This window comes from Molothrus aeneus, chromosome 24 (assembly GCF_037042795.1).
Source record: "Molothrus aeneus isolate 106 chromosome 24, BPBGC_Maene_1.0, whole genome shotgun sequence".
In the NCBI taxonomy this organism is placed as follows: Eukaryota; Metazoa; Chordata; class Aves; order Passeriformes; family Icteridae; genus Molothrus; species Molothrus aeneus.
The window spans coordinates 120,948-143,623 of record NC_089669.1 but is presented as its reverse complement, the minus strand read 5'-3'; the positions used below and the strand labels follow the sequence as shown (position 1 = coordinate 143,623).

Genomic DNA, 22,676 nt, shown 5'->3' with positions numbered 1-22,676 from the left:
TGACAGATCTACTGAGACTCTAGCTACATTATTAACATGAAAAAAGAAGAATGGGGACATTCTTTTCTAAATAACTCTGTGTAAACCCTTGCATGCTGCTGCTTAAATATTAATCATGGAAAGACAAGAAATGTATTAACCATATAGATTTATACAAGTAATGTAACCAGATCTGCATGAGCTGTTGCTCAGAATAACGAAGGCAGTCATCCTTATGCTGGGCAAGGCTGATCTGCTCAAATGAGGCTTTCTGGAAGGTACAAGCAGTTGGAAGACTGACAGAGTGATGAAGTCGGTGATGTCAATAGCAGTCAAAGAAAGGTTGGCTGTGTCAGTCTGAAATCACACCTCAAACACTAGGGAATGATTCCAGGAGAGGACTGATGCACACACAGGTAACCCTAGTGCTCCCTCCAAATGTAGGGGTGGGGAAGGAGACTTGTTTTTCACTTCCTAACACTCCACTGCTCTTCCTTCATCCTCTTTTCTAGAAGTCAAGAGAATTGTTAGTGTGTTGTTGCAGCTCAGACCCGTCTCCTCTGTCAGTAGGGCTAGTGGAACTGGAGAGGGCAGGATAACGCCCTCAATCCTCTGTCACTGGTTCCAGTCCACTCAGATATTTCAAGGTGTTCTGTGAAAGACAGGCTCAGACCTGATATGCAAGACTCAGGCTGGGAGGTGATGACTGACAGGAGTGGGCATCAAATCTCAAGAAAATTGAGTTTCCTTTGGCATTCTCCAGAGAAGTTTGTGCACAGACACAGAGGGCTGGGAGTGCTGCTCTGTGAGCTTTGACTGGTCCTCCTTGTTTCCCCAGGCTGCTCAAGCAGCTGATATTCAGTGAAGAGAGAGAAAGTGACTGCTGAAAAGGAGCCAGAATCAGAGAGGTGCTGGGGATTACTTTTATGAGACAGACTGGGACAGGCTTTTGGACCATGCCAGCTATCCCAAATCCCTGTGAACAGGGTTATAAAACTTGACAAGGCTGCTGCAGATATTTCATGTCCTATTAAAGATGTAAAACCACTGACAGAGATGAACTGCTTACAGATGCTAACTCACTGCTGGCAAAGGAGGCTGACAGCAAGGGGAAGGTCAAACAAAGGATTTTAGTGGGTGATGATCAGAAACACACCCAAATGGAGAGAAATAGCTGAATGGATGGTAAAAATTATAAAACATCACCAAACCAATAGCTTCGGCCATTCCTAATAAGTGGATGAATAGCGTACTTTGCCGGTCAGTTCCACATGCAGAGGAGAGTTGGCCTGTGACACCCATTAGCCAGGGTTTTATCCCAGCACAGACCATTCCCAGTCATTGAATTTAGAGCTACAAAGTTGATCAAGAGACTGGAGCATCTCTTACAAGGAAAGGCTGAGGGAGCTGGGCCTGTTCATCCTCAAGAAGGGGTGACAAAGAGGGGAGCTCATCCATGTCTATAAGTGTTTAAAGGAGGGCTGCCAAGAAGACGGACCAGGCTCTGTTTGGTGGTGCCCAACAGTAGGACAAGAGGCAACGGGCAGAAACTGATGCACAGGAAGTTCCACCTGAACATGAAGAAGAACTTCTTTATATGTGAGTGACACAGCTAAATATATTTGTGAATCACAGCTAAATAAACAGGCTCATGTGAAAAGAAAACCCACTGGGTTTGTGGTTTCCAGTTGAAAAAGTATCTGCATCTGTTCATATTGAAATTGTACGCACTGTTCTGAGCTCTGCTTTGGCCTGAGGTGCTCAAGCTACTTTGAACCAACTGGTTCCAGTGGCAGTAGCCATGGGAATGCTGGGAATACACAGGAGTGATGTCTCTGCCTGTCTGGTTGTGCAGGCACTAAGTTCAAACATGAGAGCGGATCATGCACGCCCCACCTCAGCTCTCACACCTATCTCGAACCCAGCTGCCAAGGGGGTCTCCTCGCTAAGGGATGACCCTGGCTGAAGGTAAACTCTTCCTTCGGTGGGAGCTGACTGGGGGCTCTTAGCTGAGAAAGGCCCTGGCTGAGGGAGGCTCCTGTCTGAGGAGAGATCCTGACAGAGATGCTTGCTGACAGGAAACCCTGCCTGGGATGGGCACTGACTGAGGAGCTCCTGGCTGAGGAGAGATACTACACAACGCAAGCCCTCGCTGACAGGGCACCCTGCTGCAACGGGTGCTGGCTGGGGAACTCCTGGCTGAGGGGATATCCCGGCCTAGGCGGGGACTGCCTGAGGGGCTCTTTCCGGAGTAGGGGGCCACATCCGGAACGTGCCGCAGCTCCTAGAGGGTCCCGGCCGGGCCGGGTCTGAGCCCCCTACATGCCCCGCCCCGGCCCGGCCGGGCCCGGCCCAGCACCGCACGGCCTGTGACAGGCAGCCCCGCGCCAGGAACGGGTCCCGGGCGCGGCAGGAACGGGAGGGGCGCGGCCAGTGAGGCCGGCAGGGCGCGGTGGAGACGGGAAGGGCGGAGCCTGGAGGGGTGGGGCCGGCGAGGCGGAGCTGGGGCGGCGCGGCGGGGCGCAGTCGGGCGGCAGCCGCGGCCGGGGCGGGAGCGGCGGCAGCGGCAGCGCGGGGTGGGTTGCGTCGCCCCGTGTTGCGGCATGTCCAAGACCCTGCGGAAGAAGCGGCACTGGCTGAGCAAGGTGCAGGAGTGCGTGGTGTCCTGGGGCGGCCCAGCGGGCCCCGACCCCGATCTGCTGCGCGGCGGCGCCGAGCGCGGCGAGTTCCCGTACCTGGCGGGCCGGCTGCCCGCGGGCGGCGAGGGCGCGCCGGGCCCCGCGCTGCTCTCGGGCAAGGCGCCGGCGCCGGGGGACGTGCTGCTGGAGGTGAACGGTACTCCGGTGAGCGGCCTCACGCACCGCGACACTCTGGCCGTGGTGCGGCACTTCAGGGAGCCCGTGCGCCTCAAGACCGTGCGCCCAGGTGAGCGCCCTCCGCCGCCGAGCTGGACCGAGGCCCTCCCGCCGCCGCCCAGCCGGCCGCGCGTAGGCCTGGCCGCGCCGGCGCCCTGCAGGGCGGCGGGAGGGCCGCGGCGGGAAGCGGCGCCCGGAGGCAACCGGGCGGAATCCGGGGCGCGGGTGCCCCGCTGGGAAAGTTTCCGCGGGTTCGGGACGGCGGCACTGCCGAGGGGGGTGATGTAAGGGGGGAGGCGGTCCCGGAGTCCCGGGGCGGCCCCAGGACGGTGCTCGCTCGCCCGTCCCGTCCCGGTGGCTTCTCCCGAGGGTCCTCTCCCCGCCCGGAATGCCCGGCTTGGCGCCGCCGCGATGCGGTGTTTGTGCGGGTGTGACCCTTGCGGACCTCCGGGTGACTCAATGGCCCCCGGAGGGTCCGGTGCCTGCGTCCTTCTCTCGGAGGTGCAGGAAGTGCTTTCCGTGGTGTTTATATAATCCGCTGCTTGCAGAGGTCGAGGGTGGCTGGGGAATGGCCGGGATGGAGCACCGGACTGCCATCGCTTCATCCTGTTGGTTTCCCATTTGGCAGAGATAAAAGCCCTGAGAACAAACTCCGGCTGTTCTTTTTTCCACAGATTTGTATTATTTTTGAGTACACTTCAATTAACTAATGCTTATGGTAAAATCATTTTTATCAACGTGCCTGTTAAATGTCAAATTAATGCTGAATAGTGGCACCTGCAGCTGCGTGAGTTAATTCATGAGCTCCAGGGGTACCTACTGCTTTCTTGGTCAGGCAACCTAGATGTGAGCCTGCTGCTTTATATGAAAGTGTCTTGGGAAAAAATATTTTTCTCTGAATCCCAGTGGATATCAGTATTTCTATTATAGAACCCCTGTGACTGGGGTCTGTAATATTTCTCATAGAGCTTCTTTGCTGAATACTTGTCTTGTTCTTCTTTGGTAATTGGTGGGTGCTATTTGACTTCATGTAATACATATTTTAAGTCAGGTTTTCCCTGTTTGACCACTAATGGAAAGTCGTCTTCTATGTAGAGACTGTACTGTTGGTCCTGATTCATATGACTTGCTAAATTAAAACAACAATCAAAAAAAATGAAACAGACGCACATCTTAAAAGTACCTACAGAAGCTTGGTGGGTTTTGAAAAAGGTCTTAATTTACAAAATTGGAAATCTTTTCTGAAGGGAGAAAATGGAAAAGAACAAACAGCTGCAAGTTAGATGTGAACTAAGAGGATTTTAAAAAGAGGGACAAATTGTTCAAGATAGAAAATAATCTCTTCTTAAAAGAGAAAGCTTGTGGAAGATGAAACTATAGATCAAAGGGATTTCTTGTATTTCCTATGGAGGGAAATAGGAATTTTCTTGTGCTGGGAATTTCTATAGCAGCGATGTCAAACTGTCAAAACTGCCAGAAAAGATTTAGAAGAAATTGCTGAAATTAGCAGTAGAAAATGGCAAGAGCCAGATGATGATCCTGAGGACTTCCAGGTATCAAGTATTAATAGTAGTGTGTTACCTGTTCCTTAAATTCTGGGTGTTGCAGAAGGAATAGGAGTGGGGAATATAGAGTACTGATGAGAAAAGGATCCAGAAGATCAACAGAGGCTGGTTGGTGATTCCAGCAAGTTGATTAAAATTTGAGTTTTAGAAGAGAAGGAGAATATTGGGGATGTGAACCAATACCACTTAATGAGGAGAGAGGGCTGCTTTCACTGGCTGGTTTAATCAAATCTGAGTATTTTGGTGAGGTGGATTTTCAAGTAGGCTTTCAGTAAGGTATCACTGACTTGGATGAAGATCTTGCTGAGTGAGCATGGTGTGGCAGTGTAGCTGCCAAAATACAAGAGCAGAATTCTCCTGTGGCTTTAGTAACTGGTTAAAACAGAGGAATGGTTTTTTCAACAGAAGAAAACTGCTGCTGGAGTCTTGTAAGGACCTGTGCTGTTTAGCATAGTCATCCAGAGCTTGTAAACCCAATGCTGGTGAGTTGCACAAAGAGAAGTAGCATTTTTGTGCTGATTTTATGTAACTTTTGGAACAGATAAAACTGAATCTTCAGATCCAGCAATTTTTCCTATACTGGGACATATGTACCACATCAGATGATTTTTGTAGTCCTTTTCTCTGTTAGATTTAGTGTCCTTGAATACGGTATTTTGAAACATACTGGTTTTTGGTTGTTTTTTGCAAGGCTGCTACAGCCGCTCAGTGGCGGTTTTCCAGTCAGGGTATATGTAATTAGGAAAGTTGTTGACAAGGCATTCTCTATGAAGACTGATGACTTTGAATTTGGCTTCCCTTTTGATCCAGAGGCATCCAAACCTGCCAAGTTTTGGAAGGCATCTGGGAAGGTGCATGGGACCATGTGGGTGGTTGAGGCGAAGGGAGTGAGGGCCAGGAGCTGGTGGTCCCTGGTAGGCACATAATATGTCTGCATTCTCAAGGACATGTAACTGCCTTACTGCGTTTCAAGGTCCTGTGTTTCATGATTTTCCTCAGTCAAAACTGAAACCATCATTTGAAAGGCATGGAGTGTTCTGCCAGCAGATCTTTGTATGCCTCATGGCTCTTCAGGCTTGGGTGCTATTGGGACAGAAGACTGAGGGGATCTATTGTCAGGGGTTGACAGTGAGGGATTTGTCTCCTTGAATCTGAATGGTAAGGTGTTTTTAACGTCTTGATGCTCACAGTCTCCCTGTGCATTTTAAAGGGTGAGTTTGGTGCTCCATCTTCCTGGTGAACTCTGTGCAGGTGACCTTGGGCAGCAGGATCTGGACTGCTTTCGTTCAAGTCATGATATAGTCACTCCCTCATTAAAGGCAGTAACAGCTTTAGTTGACAGCAGTAAAATCTGTGATACTTCTTGCAAGCTCATGGAAAATTTTAAATGGAAATTTCAAAATGCTGTTTAGGCTTGTTTAAGACACTTGAAGGATATGAATGTTAATTTGAACGCCATCTGTTAACTGCACACATCACAAATGATGGACCATTTTGTTGATTAAGAAATTTGTCCTTCCCATTTTTGTTCTGTCTTTATTACAGAATTACACAATCAACTAGGTTGGAAAAGACCACTGAGATCATCAAGTCCAACCTATGACCTAACAGCATCTTGTCGACCAATGCCATGGCACTAAGTGCCACTTCCAGTCTTTTCTTAAACACCACCTTCACCACCTCCTTGGGCAGCCAATCCAATGCCCAATCACCTGTTCTGTGAAGAATTTCTTCTTAATGTCCAACCTGATTAGCTGAGGAGGGAGAACAAGACCAGTGTGCCAGGGCTGAGTATCATGTCCCATGTGAGGATGGTCTCAGGTGTGTGCAGACTAGCCAGAAAATCCAGAGGTCCATTATGGATAGGGATTGACACAGCATAGTCTGTGGAAGGCCAGTGTTGAGTACTCTGCCAGTGGCACTTGGGACTGATGCTGGGATCTAAGCTGTCTAAATAAAACTTAAATTCTAGAGGAACTTTGAGATGATAACCATACCTCTGTTTATGTGTAGTTTATCATTATCATCTTGGTTAGATGAGCGAAGCAGCCATACAGAGAGCTAGGGCAGCTTGTGCAGTGGGATATCTGTATGGATGTGCACGGAAGCTGCCAGGGGCCAGCTCATCCTAATGAGTCCATTTGTATTTTAGCTGTGCTTGAGTAGTGCTGGTTTTCAGCTAATTGCCTGCTTACATGCATTCAAACAATGGCTGCTGTGTGCTCAAGGACCTTCCCTGTCTGGCATTATTCGGATTAGGGTATTAGCCTTGTAACTGGCCAGTGCTGCTGCAGGGTCTTCTATTTCCATTAGTGAAATAGAATGTTGTAGTCATATCCATGGTATTTGAGTGCTAAGTTCATCCTCTATAGGTATCTACTTTCCTTCCGGTACGTGAAAGGAACCTACAAGAAAGATGGATATTTTTGGAAGCACAAGTTGCGATAAGACAAAAGGGAATGGATTCAAACTGCAAGAGAGTAGGTTTAGATTAGATACCAGGAAAAAATTCTTTATTGTGAAGCTGGTGAGGCATTGAAACAAGTTGCCCAGGCTGTCCCATCCCTGGAAGTGTTCAAGGTCAGGTTGGACAGAGATTGGAGAAATGTGGTTGCGGCGTAAAACTTTGATGGTCTTAAAGGTCCCTTCCAACCCAAACTAGTCTGTGATTCTGTGATTGCATAAAATTTATGGTTGCATGCATATTCAAGGGCCCTGAGCAACCTGATCTAGGGGTGGTATCGCTGCCTGTGGTGGGAGGATTGAAGCTGGATGGTCTTTAAGGTCCCTTAAAAACTAAAACCATTTTAGGATGGTGATTCTGTGATGATTCAGAATTAGGCAGAAGGATGTTTGTATGTGCAAATGGGGTTGCTAAAATACTCATCAGGACAACCCTGGGTGCCTTCTTTCTTCACAGCAGCATGGTAACTAAAATACACCAAAACTAGACTGGAGACTTAAAGTAAGAAAAACTACTGATATCTACAAGTTCCTCTTTCTGCAGGCTGAGTTGCCAGATACTATGTAGGAAGGAATGTGTTCTCCTTCCAGATTAAGGAGCTTTGATGAATACAGCTACTCTGTGTCAATTACTATACTTTCATGGCCGCTATGAGGAGGATGTGGGAGGAAATGGGCAGAGTCTTAGGGCTCTTCCACTTGAGAATGTTTCCAGAGCACATAGTTTGGTTCCTTGGTTTTGGAGCAAATGCACCTTGGCTCCATTGTGTCAAAACTGATCTTTAATCAAAAAATGCAGCAAGATGTAAAAAGGATGAAAAGTCTTCTTCAGGTTAACTTTTTTTTCAGTGCTCCTGAAGCTGTTAAACCGTGATTTCCTATAGTTTTGTTTCCTATAGTTTTCTGTTCAGTTGTGGCTGGAGCTCTTCCTCCAGCTGGTGCATTTATTTTGTGTCTCCAGTCAGGATTGCCTGGCCTCTGGTGAGTCTCAGTTTGTGCTTTGATTTTTTTTTTTTTCCCCAGTGGAACACGTGGAGGACATCCCAGCTCGTACTGACAGAACTCACGTGATCTTTTTCCAGTCCTTCATGCGGTTTTCAATAGGTTCAGTACACCCCAGTCCAAAGCAGATGTGTTGCTGCTCTATGTGCGCTCAACCATTGTCTGCAGTTTTGTGATGTGACACCTCTAAGTGCTTCAGATCTATTGCTTTATTTGAATTACAGAACATTAGTGCAGAGGATGAGAGGATTGACAGGTGGAGGTACTCATACCAAACTGGTTTTTTTTAAGTCTGTGGCCTTACCTTCCCAAAGAGCTTTCCTGATCAACATGTAATAGAAGCTTACAAGAAGACAACTTATTGCTGGAACCATTTTTTCACATGACTATGATGAATCCCTAATGCTTCTGTTACCAGCAGGAGTTAATGGGAATGTTATGACTTGGTTTGTGCATGGTGGGGGGTCCTTTCTCTGATGCAGAATGAATGAAAACGGTGACAAATCCAGTGACTTGGAGCCAGATTCAGCACTTGAGACACAATATTTGAAGCCAAGTATCTGAGGTTCATTTACATTTCCTCTTGTGCTTGAGGTAGGCACAAAGCCTCCATATGGGGGGGTAAACATTTACATGTGTAGCAATTAACGCAGAGAGGAAGGTGAGCCATACTCCCTGGCAATTTTCACAAAATTGGATGAATTCTAAAGGTGCCATGTTGAAACAGAGATCAGAGTACATACACTAGGATAATTTTGTCTCTCAGGGGACAGGCATTACCCTAATTCTGTGTTTCTGTGGAAGCTGGCAGTGGTCTAGCTCTACGATGGAAGAGAGGAATGTGTTACTCAGGAAGCCCAAGGAGCCGTGCATCCACCTTAGGTCCCACAGCCCTTGGTGGGTGTTGGGTAGAGGCTACAGAGTGCTGCTGTGGGAAACTGCCCTCCCTGCTTGAGAGTTAGTGGGGAATTGACCTGTTCTGGACTGCAGAGGAAAGCTTGAGTCATTTAATCATGCTACAAAAAGCCCAAAGCATACAGGTCCGCTGTAAAGAATGGAGGTATCCCAGTTTCATCAGATGATGCTGTCTTGAAAAAGAAAACAGAAGGGGAAATGCTTTCTGCTGGAGGCTGTTGTCTCTAAAACTGTCCTATATCAGTTTGGGAGCTGCCTTGCACAAAAAGCTTGCACCTTAAATGTATGGATGCAGAGGACTATTAAGCACTATTACCAGTGGGTATTAGGATGTTCATGTACTTTATAATCTTGCTTCTAATTTTCCTCTTTATATAAATGTACTCTTGACCAAGACCTTAGTGCCTTTCCCTTTCACGTACTTCCTTGTTTAAACTTTACTCCGATGAGTGCTGTGGTAATGATCACACCAGCGATGCCCTCTAATGATTCTGCTCTTTCTTGGTGTGGTCATTTAGATGATAAGGAGGCCTCACGTGGCTTTTGCGACTAATTTGTACTTTGTTGTTCCTATCAGGAGAACAGTTTTCTTCTCTGTTTCTGTCCTTGATGTCTCTCAGGGGAGACCCTGTAGGATAGTGCATTTATCTGGAACTGGTGATGGGGCAGATGGTGCTGTCTGTGTTCTCTAAACCCACCTCTTTGGATCCGCTGTTTTAGGGGAATCAGATTTTCACCAGGACTGTACAATCGAGTACTTGTATTTCAGATATTCCTGGAAAGAACTTTCCTTGTGCGGGTAGACAGTTTCAATTGAAATTCTTTCATATATGTTTATGTTGGGTTTTTTCTGAGCCCCCACCAGCCTTAGATGTCCATACCAGCAGAGATCTTGCTTAAAATCACTGAAGGGTAATTTTGCTGCTACTCTGCAATGGCAGGAGAGTTTTTTTATCTGTGAATGAAGTCAAGAATGAACTAAAGATGAACCTTTATTAGAAGTCATGATTTTAACAGCAGATTTAATCTCAATGACTTTTGTCTAGGTATGACTCTTCAGTTCTTGTCTGGTTTTAATGAAATGCTAGTCAGTTGTAGAAAATGGCCTTTTTTATCTCAGAAGATACAATAACCTTACTTTTTTAAAGGAAGTTTCATTTTGCTCTGATAAAGCAAAGACACTTTGAAACTAAACAGTCTTTTTGAAAACTTCCTAAAGTAAGCAAGTGATGCTCATATAACTTGCTATGCATTGTGCTCTTTTATTATTGAAGCATCTGCTTCAAGTTATTTTTCAGCTGCAAAACTTAAAAGAATCTTAAAATGTGACAAGGATTGTACATTCAAATTGACAGGTGAAAAAATTATTCTAGTTTTCATTATTGCTCTGTTTGAAGATCTTTAAATTCATTCTTTTGGTTCTTGCTTTTAATTCACAATGCATCCTTTTAAGAGATATCTTGTTGTGTTCATGGGCTGTTAGTTAAATTGCTTCTTGTTTCCTGAATGGGAACAATTTTCTTCTTCGAAGCAACCGTATTCTTGAGAATACTAAATTTGAATTCAGAAAAATAGGAGCTCTTTGTATTTGCGAGTAAATTACTTATGTAGTTCTGCTGAACAGAAGGTGAGAGGAGAAATGCAATAGGAAGATTGCAGACTTGTGTTGATCTGCTACATCATCACAAAAATCAGAATTACTAGTAATTTGTCATCTCTGTTGTTAATTGGTGTTTGAATTTGTGTTAAATTGGTCTTTTTTTGGGCCCTCTGTGGGTCATGATGGAAACGGGATCTTCTCCCAAGTGCTATTTCAGCAGAAGCTGGATAATGTGGCTTCCAATCTGATTAGCTTTAAAAGCAGGAGCAAGTACTTTAGGTGGAAAGGGTGGTATCTTAGGAAGGGTGTTTGTCAAGGAGACACTAAAGGCGTTAATGGTGACAAGGGGGTTGTAAAACCTTTGTAAAGCTGTCCCCAGTTGTTTAAGGTGCAGATGCAAGTAGTTACACACAGCAGTGTTCTGCCATTAGTCTGGGTGCACCTTTCAATATGAAACACAACCACAGCAAGCTTTTGTTCAGGCTTATATCACTGTGCTTATGCAACCTGTTAAAGAAATGGTTTTGTGTGGAAATGTGATTCTGTTTGCAAAGCACAGCCAGGTTGTTAGTTGTAACTCTGACAGGAAGCTTTTAAAGTGTGTTCTCAGGGCTACATTTTAAAAAGCTTGCTTAAAGCTACTTTTCAATATGTATGAGTCTCAAGCCTGTAATTTTTTATGAATTGGTGATTGTTCTCAATTGAATGCAGCTTCTTCAAATTGGAAATCTCTAGTGTGTTTACTATCCATCCTGTATCGCTCTTCACTTGCTGAATAGTGTAGTTCGTAGAACTGGATCCATTGTAAATTATTTTCCTGAGATACAGTTAAAAAGTGAAATCGTTTAAGTTCTGAATTGTCATGTCTCTTCAGTTACTTGTAAAAACAAAAAGTAAAGCTTGAATTGTAGTTCTATCAGATCATGGTGCACTTGAATGGTGGTTCTTACTGTGTTCTACTTCAGTGCTGTTTCATTATTACCTTTGGTAATAAATACAATCAGCCTGGCAGCTGGTGGCTGATGAATATGGATTGAGGGTGCTATATGAATATCAGCAGTATTCTGGGTTTTGGAATCTGGAAATGCATTTTCCATCAAAATGGTAATGAAGTATTCTTTAGAAAAGGTGGTAGAGGCAATTAACAAGGTTAATGTGGTCGTGTAAATTGTCTGTTAGTATTTCTCTTCTTTCATCGAGTGCATTTGGAGCTAGTGAAGATGAAATCCAGACTAGTTTGCCCTGATGTGAGAGCCTAACAAAATCTGACTACAACCACAGTTGTCGTAGTACAAAACTGGGTTGGGTTGGTAAGGCTGGGACTATCCAGGACTGTCTCTGGCACTGGTGGGAGAAGCTGGAACCATCACTGCCCTCTCAGCAGTCCTCCAGCCAAGGTAGGAGCAGGGCACAGTGGCATAAACACCAGCGTTGTGTTTAGGTAGAAGAAACATATTAAAAATATCTCTTTCATGTTGCTGAAAGAAGAGATGAGAGAAAAAATTCTCTCTGAGACATCTTCTTAATTACTGTTGGATACAGTGATGTAGTTTATTAAATTAAGTTGTTCGTGGAAGTACTGTTAGGATAGAAAGTGGTTTTTACCCTGGAGCAGTAACTTTCAACTTATTTATCTGAATTTTCCAGTGTCACCAAGTTTTGTGTGGCAAACTTAAGCCTGCTTGAAATCTGTCTACTCCTCCTAAATATTTCAATTAACACCATGAGAGTCACTTGGGGCATCTCTGTCTTCAATGGCTTCAAGCTGGGACCCACTGCTGTAGGGTGTCTGACAGTGCTGTGGCTTCTGGCAAATGACCAAAAATATTCCCAGAAAGAAATTCAAAATATGGGGTTTAAGGTATTTGAGTAGGTGTTAGATTATTTGTAAATATGTCTGTCCTAGCTCATGAAATCAGGCAACTGCGTGAATCCAAATAATTAAATGAGTTTTAGTTCTTGGTATTCTAAGAAAAAATTACCTGATTTAGTTTTATGTATAAAGAACATAGTCTTGTAAGTCATTGAGAATGAAATTCCTGTGGTGGTTAAGACTATTAGTAAAAGTTATAACAAAATAGACAAAGCAGCAGATAGGCAACTTCGTGCTTTTCTTTTTGTGGTGTTTTTCACAGAGTTAACTTGAGGACAAGAAAATGAAATATGTATTTGAGCATGATCTAGTGGAAGGTGTCCCTGCCCATGGCAGGGGGTGGAGCTAGATGAGCTTCAAGGTTCCTTCTGACCCAAACACTTTCAGGATTCTATTATGTGATCTTTAGATGACTGGGTGGTTTGCTGTCTAGTTTAGTAATCCCTGTAAAAGTATTGTGTCCCTTCAGTAGTTGCTATAGTTTAGTCTAACTTTAGGAAAAAGCATGCATGGTGTTTTGGGTGTGCGCTGTGGGTTCTGTACGCACAACATGTATCAGAGGAGGGATGTTCAGCTTAAAACTTAGTGAGTCTGGGCAGGAAAATCACTCTCTTAAATCACTCTCTTAAAAACTAATTGAAACACAAAGCAGAAGTGCCTGTTTTCATATAAGATTCCCTTTTCCCTACAGGAGTTTTTGGAAGATCACAGCAAAAGTGTAACTGAAGCAGAAGTGAGGGCCATGTGCTGTGTCTGGCACGTTTCTGGTGTTTGTGCAGCTGGTTTTGCCTACCAGCTTTGTCCTGCAGCTGAGTATAGAGGTGCATGTATGTAACTTACTTCTTTTGCTGACATTATTAAAAAACAAAGCATAAACCCATTGATAAATAATTTGAACGTGGTGTAAGTTGATATGCTGATTAAGTACTTCCCTCCTCTAAGTTATTTCTATGAAAAACCCATGAAATGTTTCTACGATTTTAATTCTATGCATCTAAAAATTATTTTGACACAACTTTTTTTTCCCAAATAGACAAAACACCCAAACCACTTAAGCCATCCCCCTATTTGAGATTTCATTTCCTGGAGATGCAACTTTGCTTTGGTTGTACACCAGGTTTGCCATGACCTTGTTGCAGCAAAAAGCAGCAGAGTGTGCTGGTACTATTCATTAAATGCAAGAGGATTATCATCCAGTTTATTTCCTCTAAAACCACAGAACTATCAGGAAATAACTAAGCCTTAAAGTTTTAGGTTTGTAGAAATGATTTCCTCCTAATGCATGTACTTGGTGGGGGGGGTGGGCAGTGGGGGAATTTCAGAATCCTGTTATGTAAAAGAGAGTCAGAGCCCTGGGAATTATGTTTAATGGCTTGTTTCATCCTTTATTGCTCTAAAGAATTCCTCAAAAATCAGCTGACCAAAAGTACCAGGGAAGTATTTTTACCTCTGTTGCTGCAGCTATTATCTCTCAGTGATTTCACTGATCTTCTTTTCAGTGAGATTAGATTGGAAATGCTTTGGTGCAGGGAGGACTTGTTTGTGAAAATTGCTTGGTACTGTGGGTGCCATCGAGGGAAAATACCAGTGAGTAAACAAATGTGGTGTTCCAGTGCTAAGGAATGTATTGGAAGATGTACTGCCTTGGCTTTCCTTCTAGTTGACAGTGCTTCCTTGGAAGATGATGTTTGGAACGTGAACTTCAATGAATTGTATTTGTCATATTAAAAAAATACTCATGGCATAAGTTTGACAACAAAATTGCTGTGGTTTTCCTTCATAGCAAGTGTTGGTCCCTGTTTAAAAAAAAAAAATTAAAAAAGAAAAATTGTTCTAACCCAGACTATGCTATGATGATTCTATGGTTCTGTGACTTAAGATCTGACATAGTCAGATGCCACTTATGCATGTACTTTTTGTTTCACATGGCAATAATATGCCATATATACAACTAATGTATTTTTAAAATGTGTTCCCTGCTAGATAAGGTGTGAACTGTGGATGGGTGTGTGCAGCTGGGGTTAAACCATGCAGAACAGCTGAGGTAATAGCTTGAGCTGTGTCCTCTTATACATTTTGAAAAAGGCAAGTAGTTATGTCCTTGACACACCTGGGTACTATTATTAAACTCTGTTTAGCAGTTTATTTACAGGCAGCAGCAAAACAGTTTTACTCAATCCAGGGCCTGAAGTATTGGTCATGTTGTGGAATTATGGACTACACAACTTGACTCTAAGTTGCAGGCTTTCCTCTCTGCCCTAGTTACTCACTCAAAAAAAACCTAATCCTGTGGATTTTATTTCCCTCTCTGTACGGCAGCAGTGAGTAATTACTTTTCTGTGGTGAAGGTAGAGATGCTGGAAAACTTTAATTAATGCTCATTAGGAGAAGCTGCTAGTACCTAAAGGAATTCATTAGGGCAGGACTCTTAATGTTCGTCAGAACAGCAAATAAATGCAGTGAAGTGAGTGTAATTTACGCTGTACTGTGCTGTATATTTTTCTGTTCTGCAAAATGTTTCAGAACATGTGGGTCCTCCACAGCCAAGGGTGTCTTTTAGCCTCTTTAAAGTGTCCAGATTCAAAATGACGTTTAGGTTTATAGCATAAATCTCTTAAATCTCCTGTCACTTTATCAATATGGAATTGAGGAACTTAGGAGAAAAGTTATATATGTTGGCTCAGCCATAAGGTACCACACTGGGAACACTTCACTATGACTTAGTTTGGGTGGCTGAATGGCCTTATTAATTTGAATTTTTCATGTTATCTTTCTACCATAGTAAATAGCTCGCAGGAGGTGTTTGAGAGCATGGTGACAACTTGTTTTGTGCCCCAGAACCGCTGCATAGTGCCAACAGGAGTGAAGAAATAACATCACCTGTAAGCTGATATGCAGGTTTGGGTGTCTTGAGTTGGAAATAACCTTGAACTTTCCTCCCAGAGCAGCCCAGACAGCAGGTGAGATGCCCTGTGGCCACGGCTCCGGTTGGCCTTTGGTGTCTCCCTGTTGGTGGGTGTTGGTCAGATCTGGTGGGTTCAGAGTCTGCCCTGAGTTCATTTAAACTCAAGTTGTGGTTTGAACCTGAAGCTACAACTTTTTGTAAATCAGAGGTACTTTTATTGTTGAAACAATGCTCTTAGCACATTTTTTAAAACTTAAGTTATTTGCACAGCTCTTCATTTCCAGCTGTTAGCTGTCTGACACTGGAGCTGGCACTTGCCTCATAAACAAGCATTGGAAGCATTTGTGTTACTCCAGCAATTCCTCATCTGAAATACTGAGAATTGGATCTCTCTGGATACTGGAAAATTCTGTTACTGTGCTGTGATTTGCATAGCTTTAATAGATTTTGACACAGTCAGATTTTACCGCAAATTCCGTAACAAAATACAGGCAAGACAGGTGTGTCTGGTACGAAGCAGGAGGTTATTTACTTTCTCTGGCCTTTTCAGAGGGAGGGAACCTGAAATGAGGGAGCATGAAAACTATTGTGTAGATGAGCCCCTATTTAAAAAGTGGTGTTGGACACTGCTTAAAATGGAGTTATTTTTATCAGACATTGGCAGCCATTCGGGGGCAGTGGAGGATGGGATCTTCGGGGTATTCATTAACCTTTTCATCAGTCTGTATTTGTACACAAGTGCGGGTAGTGTGTCCACAGGGAAGCTGGAAAGTATTCAGAACTACCAATTGTTCTCTCAGTGAAAAGCCTACTAAAAATAGGGTATTCTTCCATTCAGACATCAAAACCCGATCTCTAATGTGAAGTGCCATGCTGTAGGAATAGTAAAAAAGCTTTTACGTGAGGAAGTTCTTTCTGTGAGCTGTTTCTTACAGTGGGTGAAATGCAGCAAAAAGAAAAAGGACTTGAGTCACTTTGTTTTATTGAATTACCTTTGGGTGGCAGGAAATTTGTTTGAAATCCTTATTTATTGCCTTTTGGCAAATACTTTTTTTTTTTTTTTCTATTTGAACTGTGTTCTTAAGAGGTCTGCTGCTCTTCCTGGTGTGGGGCTGCAAAGATGTTGGATATTAAGGAAACGGCAAAGACAGTGTTTTCAAAAAAACACCCAGTTCTTTGACAGAACTTGGTGTTATCTAAAGATTTTGAAATTGGGACACGAGAATGGGGTGCTCACTTCAGACTGCAGTGATCTGAAAAGATTCAGCATTCATTGTTTCTTGGCAGTCTAAGTCTTAAATGCTGAATGCAAGGCTTTTCTCAAATTCTAAATGCAAAGTGCTAGGTTTTTCTTATTTAATGAATAAGCGTAGATAAAAATAAAATCTGCTTTTTAAGGTAACAATGTGCATCTGGTTCAAACACAGAAAATTTGAGCGATGCCTGCAAACTTAGCTGGACCTCAGTGCTGTGGCAAATTATGTTGGTCCTCTCCAGTCAGCCACTCCTGGTACCATAAATCTTCCAGGTGCCCTGTGCTGGGCGGGTGAGGATGTGCTGCACACACGGCACAGCCTTGGCTTCACCTGATTGCTCTGACAGTGCCTCTGGGAAAGCCTCGTTAAGTCTCTTAAGAAGAATTTAAACTGGCAGGTAAAGACAAGCTAATCTCTATTTCATCCCATGATTTATTTGAACAGCAAGATGTCTGCTTCCTTTTCTTTGCTGTTGCCGTCGATCTGCCAACGGGGACTGAACAATGAATTTGGGAATTTAAATGGATTTATTTAGTAACAATCAAGTGCTTGCTATGTAATTGCTGACTGATTCTGACTCAATATGAAGAGTAAAATTGGGAAGGGTCTTGACTACATTCCAGTCGCAGTTTTGTGAAATGATTAATGTGGTTAGGACAGGTGCCTGCTGTCAGATTTGTCCAATGTAATTCTTACGCTTGTAGGTGCAGGAGGGGTTTTCATCGCCTAGCTGAATGTTTTATTACATTGGTCAATTGATATATAACATATACTGGTATTCAGATAAAAATATAACCTTTTAAAACTCTTACCTTCATGTTCATGTGTGTCCTGGAAGTGAGGAGAAGAGGGAGTGTTTTAAAAAGAACCATCTATTGAGGGTAACAAACTCTGTGCTCTAGTGATCGTGGAGCATTTCAGATTGAATACTGCAGATCCTGTATGGTCAGACAAGGATGATAGTAAAGGAATGATGCAATAAAGACAGGAACAAGCTCTGTGCTGTTAGTTCCTGTTGGGTTGCACAGCCATAACTGCCTGCTGGCTGATTGCGAATTGTGAACAGAAATTGGATTTGGCTTTGCCTTCAAAGCTGTCTCTTTATTTGAAGTGCTTTCTTTCAAGGATTCCATTTCTGTGTCAGTCTTTAATTTAGTGAGCTCTTTAAGCAAATATAAATGACTCCAGCCTTTGGAAACAGCTCCATACAGATGCTGGTTGGCGAGCTTCCCTAGTGGAATGCACTGCACTCTGAATGCATTGAAATTTCTGTTGTTATAACTGAGGACTTTTCCTGTCTCCTGACCTAGACAGCATTACTATTTTGCTTACAACATTCACCTAGTGCCAAACATGGCTGCGCAAACATTAAGTTATAGAATTGTGGAATTGTTAAGGTTGGAAAAGACCTTTAAGGTCACCAAGTCCAGCCATCAACCAGCACCACAAAACCATGTCCTCAATCAATATGTTTTTTAAACACCTCCAGGGATGGCGACTCCAGCAGTTCCCTGGGCAGTCTTAATTGAAACAATGCAACTGGTGCAAGTTAATCACTGAATTTAATGGCATATCAGCCAGCCAGATTTAACGGTGTATCAGTTGTTGCAGATGTCTGCTGGGGAACAGTTGTTTGCTGCCCTGTTCTCTAGACTTTGATTCTTGTTCACTGCTGAAATGTTTATTTTGTCATTTATTGTACTTGGAGAACAGCTAGTAGGTATCTTTGAAGCTGGCCAAAGTGACTGTACCATTTGTACCCTGACTACAGCCATGGCCCTACAGGATTTTCTAAAATCAGATGGTTTGGGTTTTTGAAGTGTGTTTGTACATGGCTTGTGCTGGAAATCACAGTGTGAAAATGAAGTTACTGTGGATTTATTGCCCATGTTCTTTTTCTCTGCTTTGAGTAGTTCTAGTTTATTGTATAGAGTAGTGGAAGAAGTTTGCCCTGAAGTTACAGATAATTGGAAATACAGCTGTGGTGTTCCCCATGTGGAATGACCTCTCCATAGGTGAGGAAGTACTGACACATGCCAGCTAGGACCGAATCTGTTATACAACTGACTACTGAAAGAGCAAGTTTTCTTTTAATGTTCAGTAAATTCTGATTGTGAAAATCAAATTTATCCTTTTAATGAATAGGTTATTTGCCCATTTTTAATCTGTCAATCTCTTCGATGCAGGTGGTCCAAATGCTTTATTGCAGAAGTATTTCTTGAAAGGAGATCATCATATTGCTGTTATATTGGAGTGGTTGTGTGCATGGCCAGGAGTTGGACTTCATGATCTTGTTGGTCGCTTCCAGCTCAGGATATTCTATGATTCTGTGATTTGGTTATTAATATGAAGGTTTATGTTTTAATGGCGGTTGGTTACCAGCTTCTTTTTCCACATACTGACATCCTCCATTGAGACACTTCTGTTGCTAACTACGGATAGATAAGAAAAAGAAGTGCTGAGAAACAGATGTTGCAAGACCAAGTACCCAGCTGTGTGCTAACATAATGAATATCATGGTGATTAGTTAACAATTCCTTGGCAGGCAGAGGCATACGTAAAACAGTAAACACAGCATGCGGAAATAATAATATTAATTTAGGAAAAAAAAAGAAATTTCTGAACGTTAAACATTGGCAGCATCAGTTCAACCACCTGTGTTCCTGAAGAGCTGACTCTATTTTGGTAAGTCACACCAAGGTCAGCCAAGCTGATTTTAGAACTGGTTTTAGTCATATTTTCCTGCAAACTGGTGATGGGGAAGTGCATGGGTTTTTCAGGTTAAATGCTGCATCAGTAATGAGAAGAAGTCTGTCACCATCAGCTGTCTGGGTTTGTTAGAAATTCCAATGACTGTGCCAAATAGTGAGGTTGAGCACCTCTGGCAGCACTTTGAATGAGCTGTGGCTGTCAGTAGGATCCTGCACCACTCCCAGACATGCTTTGGAGCTCATCAGTCAGCACCTCTGGTGTATTTTTGCCAGGTTGGCTGCTGTGACCTGTGTTCCTGCAGGAAAGGGCTGTGATGGGATGTGCCAGCACTGCCTGGGCAAGTCCAGCGTGCTTGTACTTCACTAGAAAGCAGCTGTATCTCAGAGGCTGAGCAATTCCTCTATTGCTGGCATCCAGCTCCTCACATGTGTACTCCTTGGAGAAAGCACTCTTTCATAGTTAATTGAAAATCCTGGGCTCCATAACTAAAAATAAGTCTTATTAAATGAATAGTGATGAAATAATAGGCTATCTTGTGCAAGCAGAAAGAGAAATTCCTTTACTTTTTAATATTATGTGATGATTACCTGAATATGTAGGGAAATGGTTCTTCTTCTCTTACTTGATTACTTAAACAACCGCCTGTGATAAAGATTGTAAACTGAGGCTTCCCTGGAAAATTGGGTTATAATAGAATTGGAGTTCATGCAGTGACACCGGAGGGATTCATGGGTGTGATAGATCAGCATGGATCAGTGTCTCTGCTCTTTGTGGGATGCTGTGCTGCACACTGTTGTGCCCCTGGCCCTTGGGTGTTGCAGCAGACTGAGTAAAGCATCCCTCGGTGTAGAATTGGAACTGTGTGAGTCAGGCACTGACGTTAGTCATGGCTGGTACACATCTGGAGTTCCAGGGATTTCACTGACTGCCTGTGTTGTGCAGTGAGAGCACTGTGGGGGATTGTTTTCCAATTAAACTGTGAGATGTCTCTAATCAATACTGCTGTGATGCAGCACTTCTATGGGTTTGATCAGAGGAGTGCTGCCCTGGCATGTAGATCTTGGTGATTCCAGGTTCCTGAGAGTCCTCCAGAGTGTGGTGAGTCACAGCAGTGCAATCTGCAGCCTTAAGCATCGGCTGTCCCTTGGGAATGCTGCAGCCCATCCTGCAGCAGTGCTGGGATTTCCCAGGCTCCTTGAAAAGCCGTTTTCAGGAAGCTCTAATTCCTTCATAAAGGTTGCATAATGACTCATGTTTGTCAGATCAGGAATTGCTCCTTTACCCTTGTGCTCAGGGGAGCTTTGTGGTGGTGGGACCTTGGGGAGGGGAGGTCTCATGGGAAAGGGGCATTGAGAAGCCACTAAAATGCCCTTGGGTGACATTCTTGTATGGAAATGATCTGTTACAAGAGGTGTTATACTTGCAGGCAGTGCAAAGCAGCTATGTTCAGAATGAGGCTGGTATTTAAAAGCCCAATTTGCTGTTGTGTAAATTAGTTTATGGGTCCAGCTATGACAGTCCACCCGCTGCTGCTCACTGACACAGCTAGAGGACACCTCTGCTGGGAACATTTTCTGTTTTCCATGGTGGATGGTCACCCCACAGGTTTGTCTGCTCAAAGGAGAACAGGCAGGCAGCATCTTTGTCAATAGTATGTCTTTGTCAGACTCCTGCCCTGCCAAACTCCATACTGAAATAGGTTAGTGGGCCTAGACATTATGCAGAGTGTAATTGCATATCTTACTTCCTATGGAAAGTAGGCTAAAAATAAACCTGTCTGTGATTTGCATAAATTCTATTCTAATCTGAATACTCAAAAAAGGTCTTGGCATGTGAACACGTACCCTTCTGTTGGGAAAGCAGTGCCAAGTCCCAAGTAGATTAAATGGCTTGTGTAACAAAGAGCAGCTGCAAGGACATTTTTCTCTGGGGATGTGATTAAGCAATGCGATACGGTATGTTAGACATACATCACATGCGATACGGTATGTTAGACATACATCACATCTGAAACATGCTGCACTCTCTGGACAGACAGAAGGATTGGCAGTTTCTGCCAAGCACTATGACAGGTTAACTTGCACAGGTGCGCTGTGTGCAGTCCCTTGTTGCAGTGTGACATGGAATAATATTAAATGTCAGTAAGTTTGAATTTGCACATAAGCTGGAGATTTCCAAAGGGAAGCATTAATATTAGAATAGTCAGGGGCCTCAAGTAACATTTTGTTCAGTTGGATATGTTAATTGTGCTTTCCAAACCAAATGGATTTGTTTGCTGTCTCAGTAAAGCATTTTCTGTAGTGTGAATAAATTAAAACCTCACATTGTAAATTTAAGGGAATGAGTGGAAGATTATTTATAAATTGGGAAAAACGAGCCATAGTTAGCCCTAGGAAAATCATCTCCATTGTTCAGATTACTTGTCTTTGTTTTGGTGCTCCACTTGTCAAATAAGAGCAGACTAAATGATTTATGTATTACTGTAACCTGTGGCAGCTATAGAGGACTCTTATTTCATAGCTGTAACTTCACAGTGCAAGTGTTGCAGCAACAGATACTACTTAACCAAAATAGCCTCTGTAGTGTATTGAGCTGCACAATGATTAAAACTCAGCAAGGCCTTGAGTGCATAGTTAAGAAGTTCTAATAAAGTGCTATTGTTAAAACAATTTTGTATTTTAATTTTTTAACGTGTCTTTGTATTGCAAGTTCTGATTGTTGCTTTGACCTTTTAGTGTTGTAACATCCTTTTAACATGTTTGAACCCATTGGTGTGTTGCTGTACCAGCTCTGTCACTTGCATGCTGGTCTGAGTAGATCATGATCAGGAAATGGCCTCAAGTTACACTGGGGCCAGGGTTTATACTAGGTGTTGGGACATTTTTTTTCCATGGGAAGGGTTGTAAAGCTTTGGAACAGGCTGCCCAGGGAAGTGATGGAGTCACTATCCCTGAAAGCATTCTAAGAAACATGTGGATGTGGTACTTGAGGACATGGTTTAGTGGTGAACATAGTGGGTGCTGGTTGATGGTTGGACTGATGACCTTAGAGTTCTTTTCCAACTTTAACAATTCCACGTTCTATTCTGGTCAGTGTATTTGATTCATCTGCCGTTGTGGTGTCAAAAGCCTGTTTCCTCTTGTGCTTTACGTCCCTTTGTCACTTTGAGAGTCATAATTAGATCTTGAGAATCACATTTGGTTTTTGTGAGGTGTTTCAACCTCCCAGGCTGGGCTCAGTGATTTTTCCCTGCATCCCTGTAAATCCTTTTCTCTGTCTCAAACCTGACAGTGGCAGAGGCTCACAGGGTGCAGTTTATCAGGCTTCTTGTTCTTTACCATCCCTGTCAATGCATCTGACTTGAAATGGAAATCATGGGCCAGTTTACCCCATTTTTGAAAATACAGCAAATCTTTATAAATAGGCAAAATGTTTTTAATCTGTTCAGTGTTTTTTCACTTCTCGAGAAAATATCAAATTAAGGGGAAGTCTTCATATATAATAGAAAAGGTCAAACTTCCCTTGTGTAAAGTTATTTTGCATTTTTCTTC

The 22,676-nt window shown here is 43.2% G+C and overlaps 1 protein-coding gene across 4 annotated transcripts in view; it reads left to right on the top strand.

The window, feature by feature from the left end:
- The first annotated feature begins 2,545 nt into the window (after positions 1-2,545).
- The window catches only part of MAGI3 (membrane associated guanylate kinase, WW and PDZ domain containing 3), a 57,465-nt gene continuing 37,334 nt past the window's right edge, over positions 2,546-22,676 (top strand). For all 4 annotated transcript variants that reach the window (XM_066565124.1, XM_066565123.1, XM_066565122.1 and 1 more), the window contains exon 1: positions 2,546-2,904. In XM_066565124.1, coding sequence (XP_066421221.1) covers positions 2,583-2,904 — 322 coding nt within the window. In that variant the 5' untranslated portion in view covers positions 2,546-2,582. The remainder of the gene's footprint in view (positions 2,905-22,676) is intronic.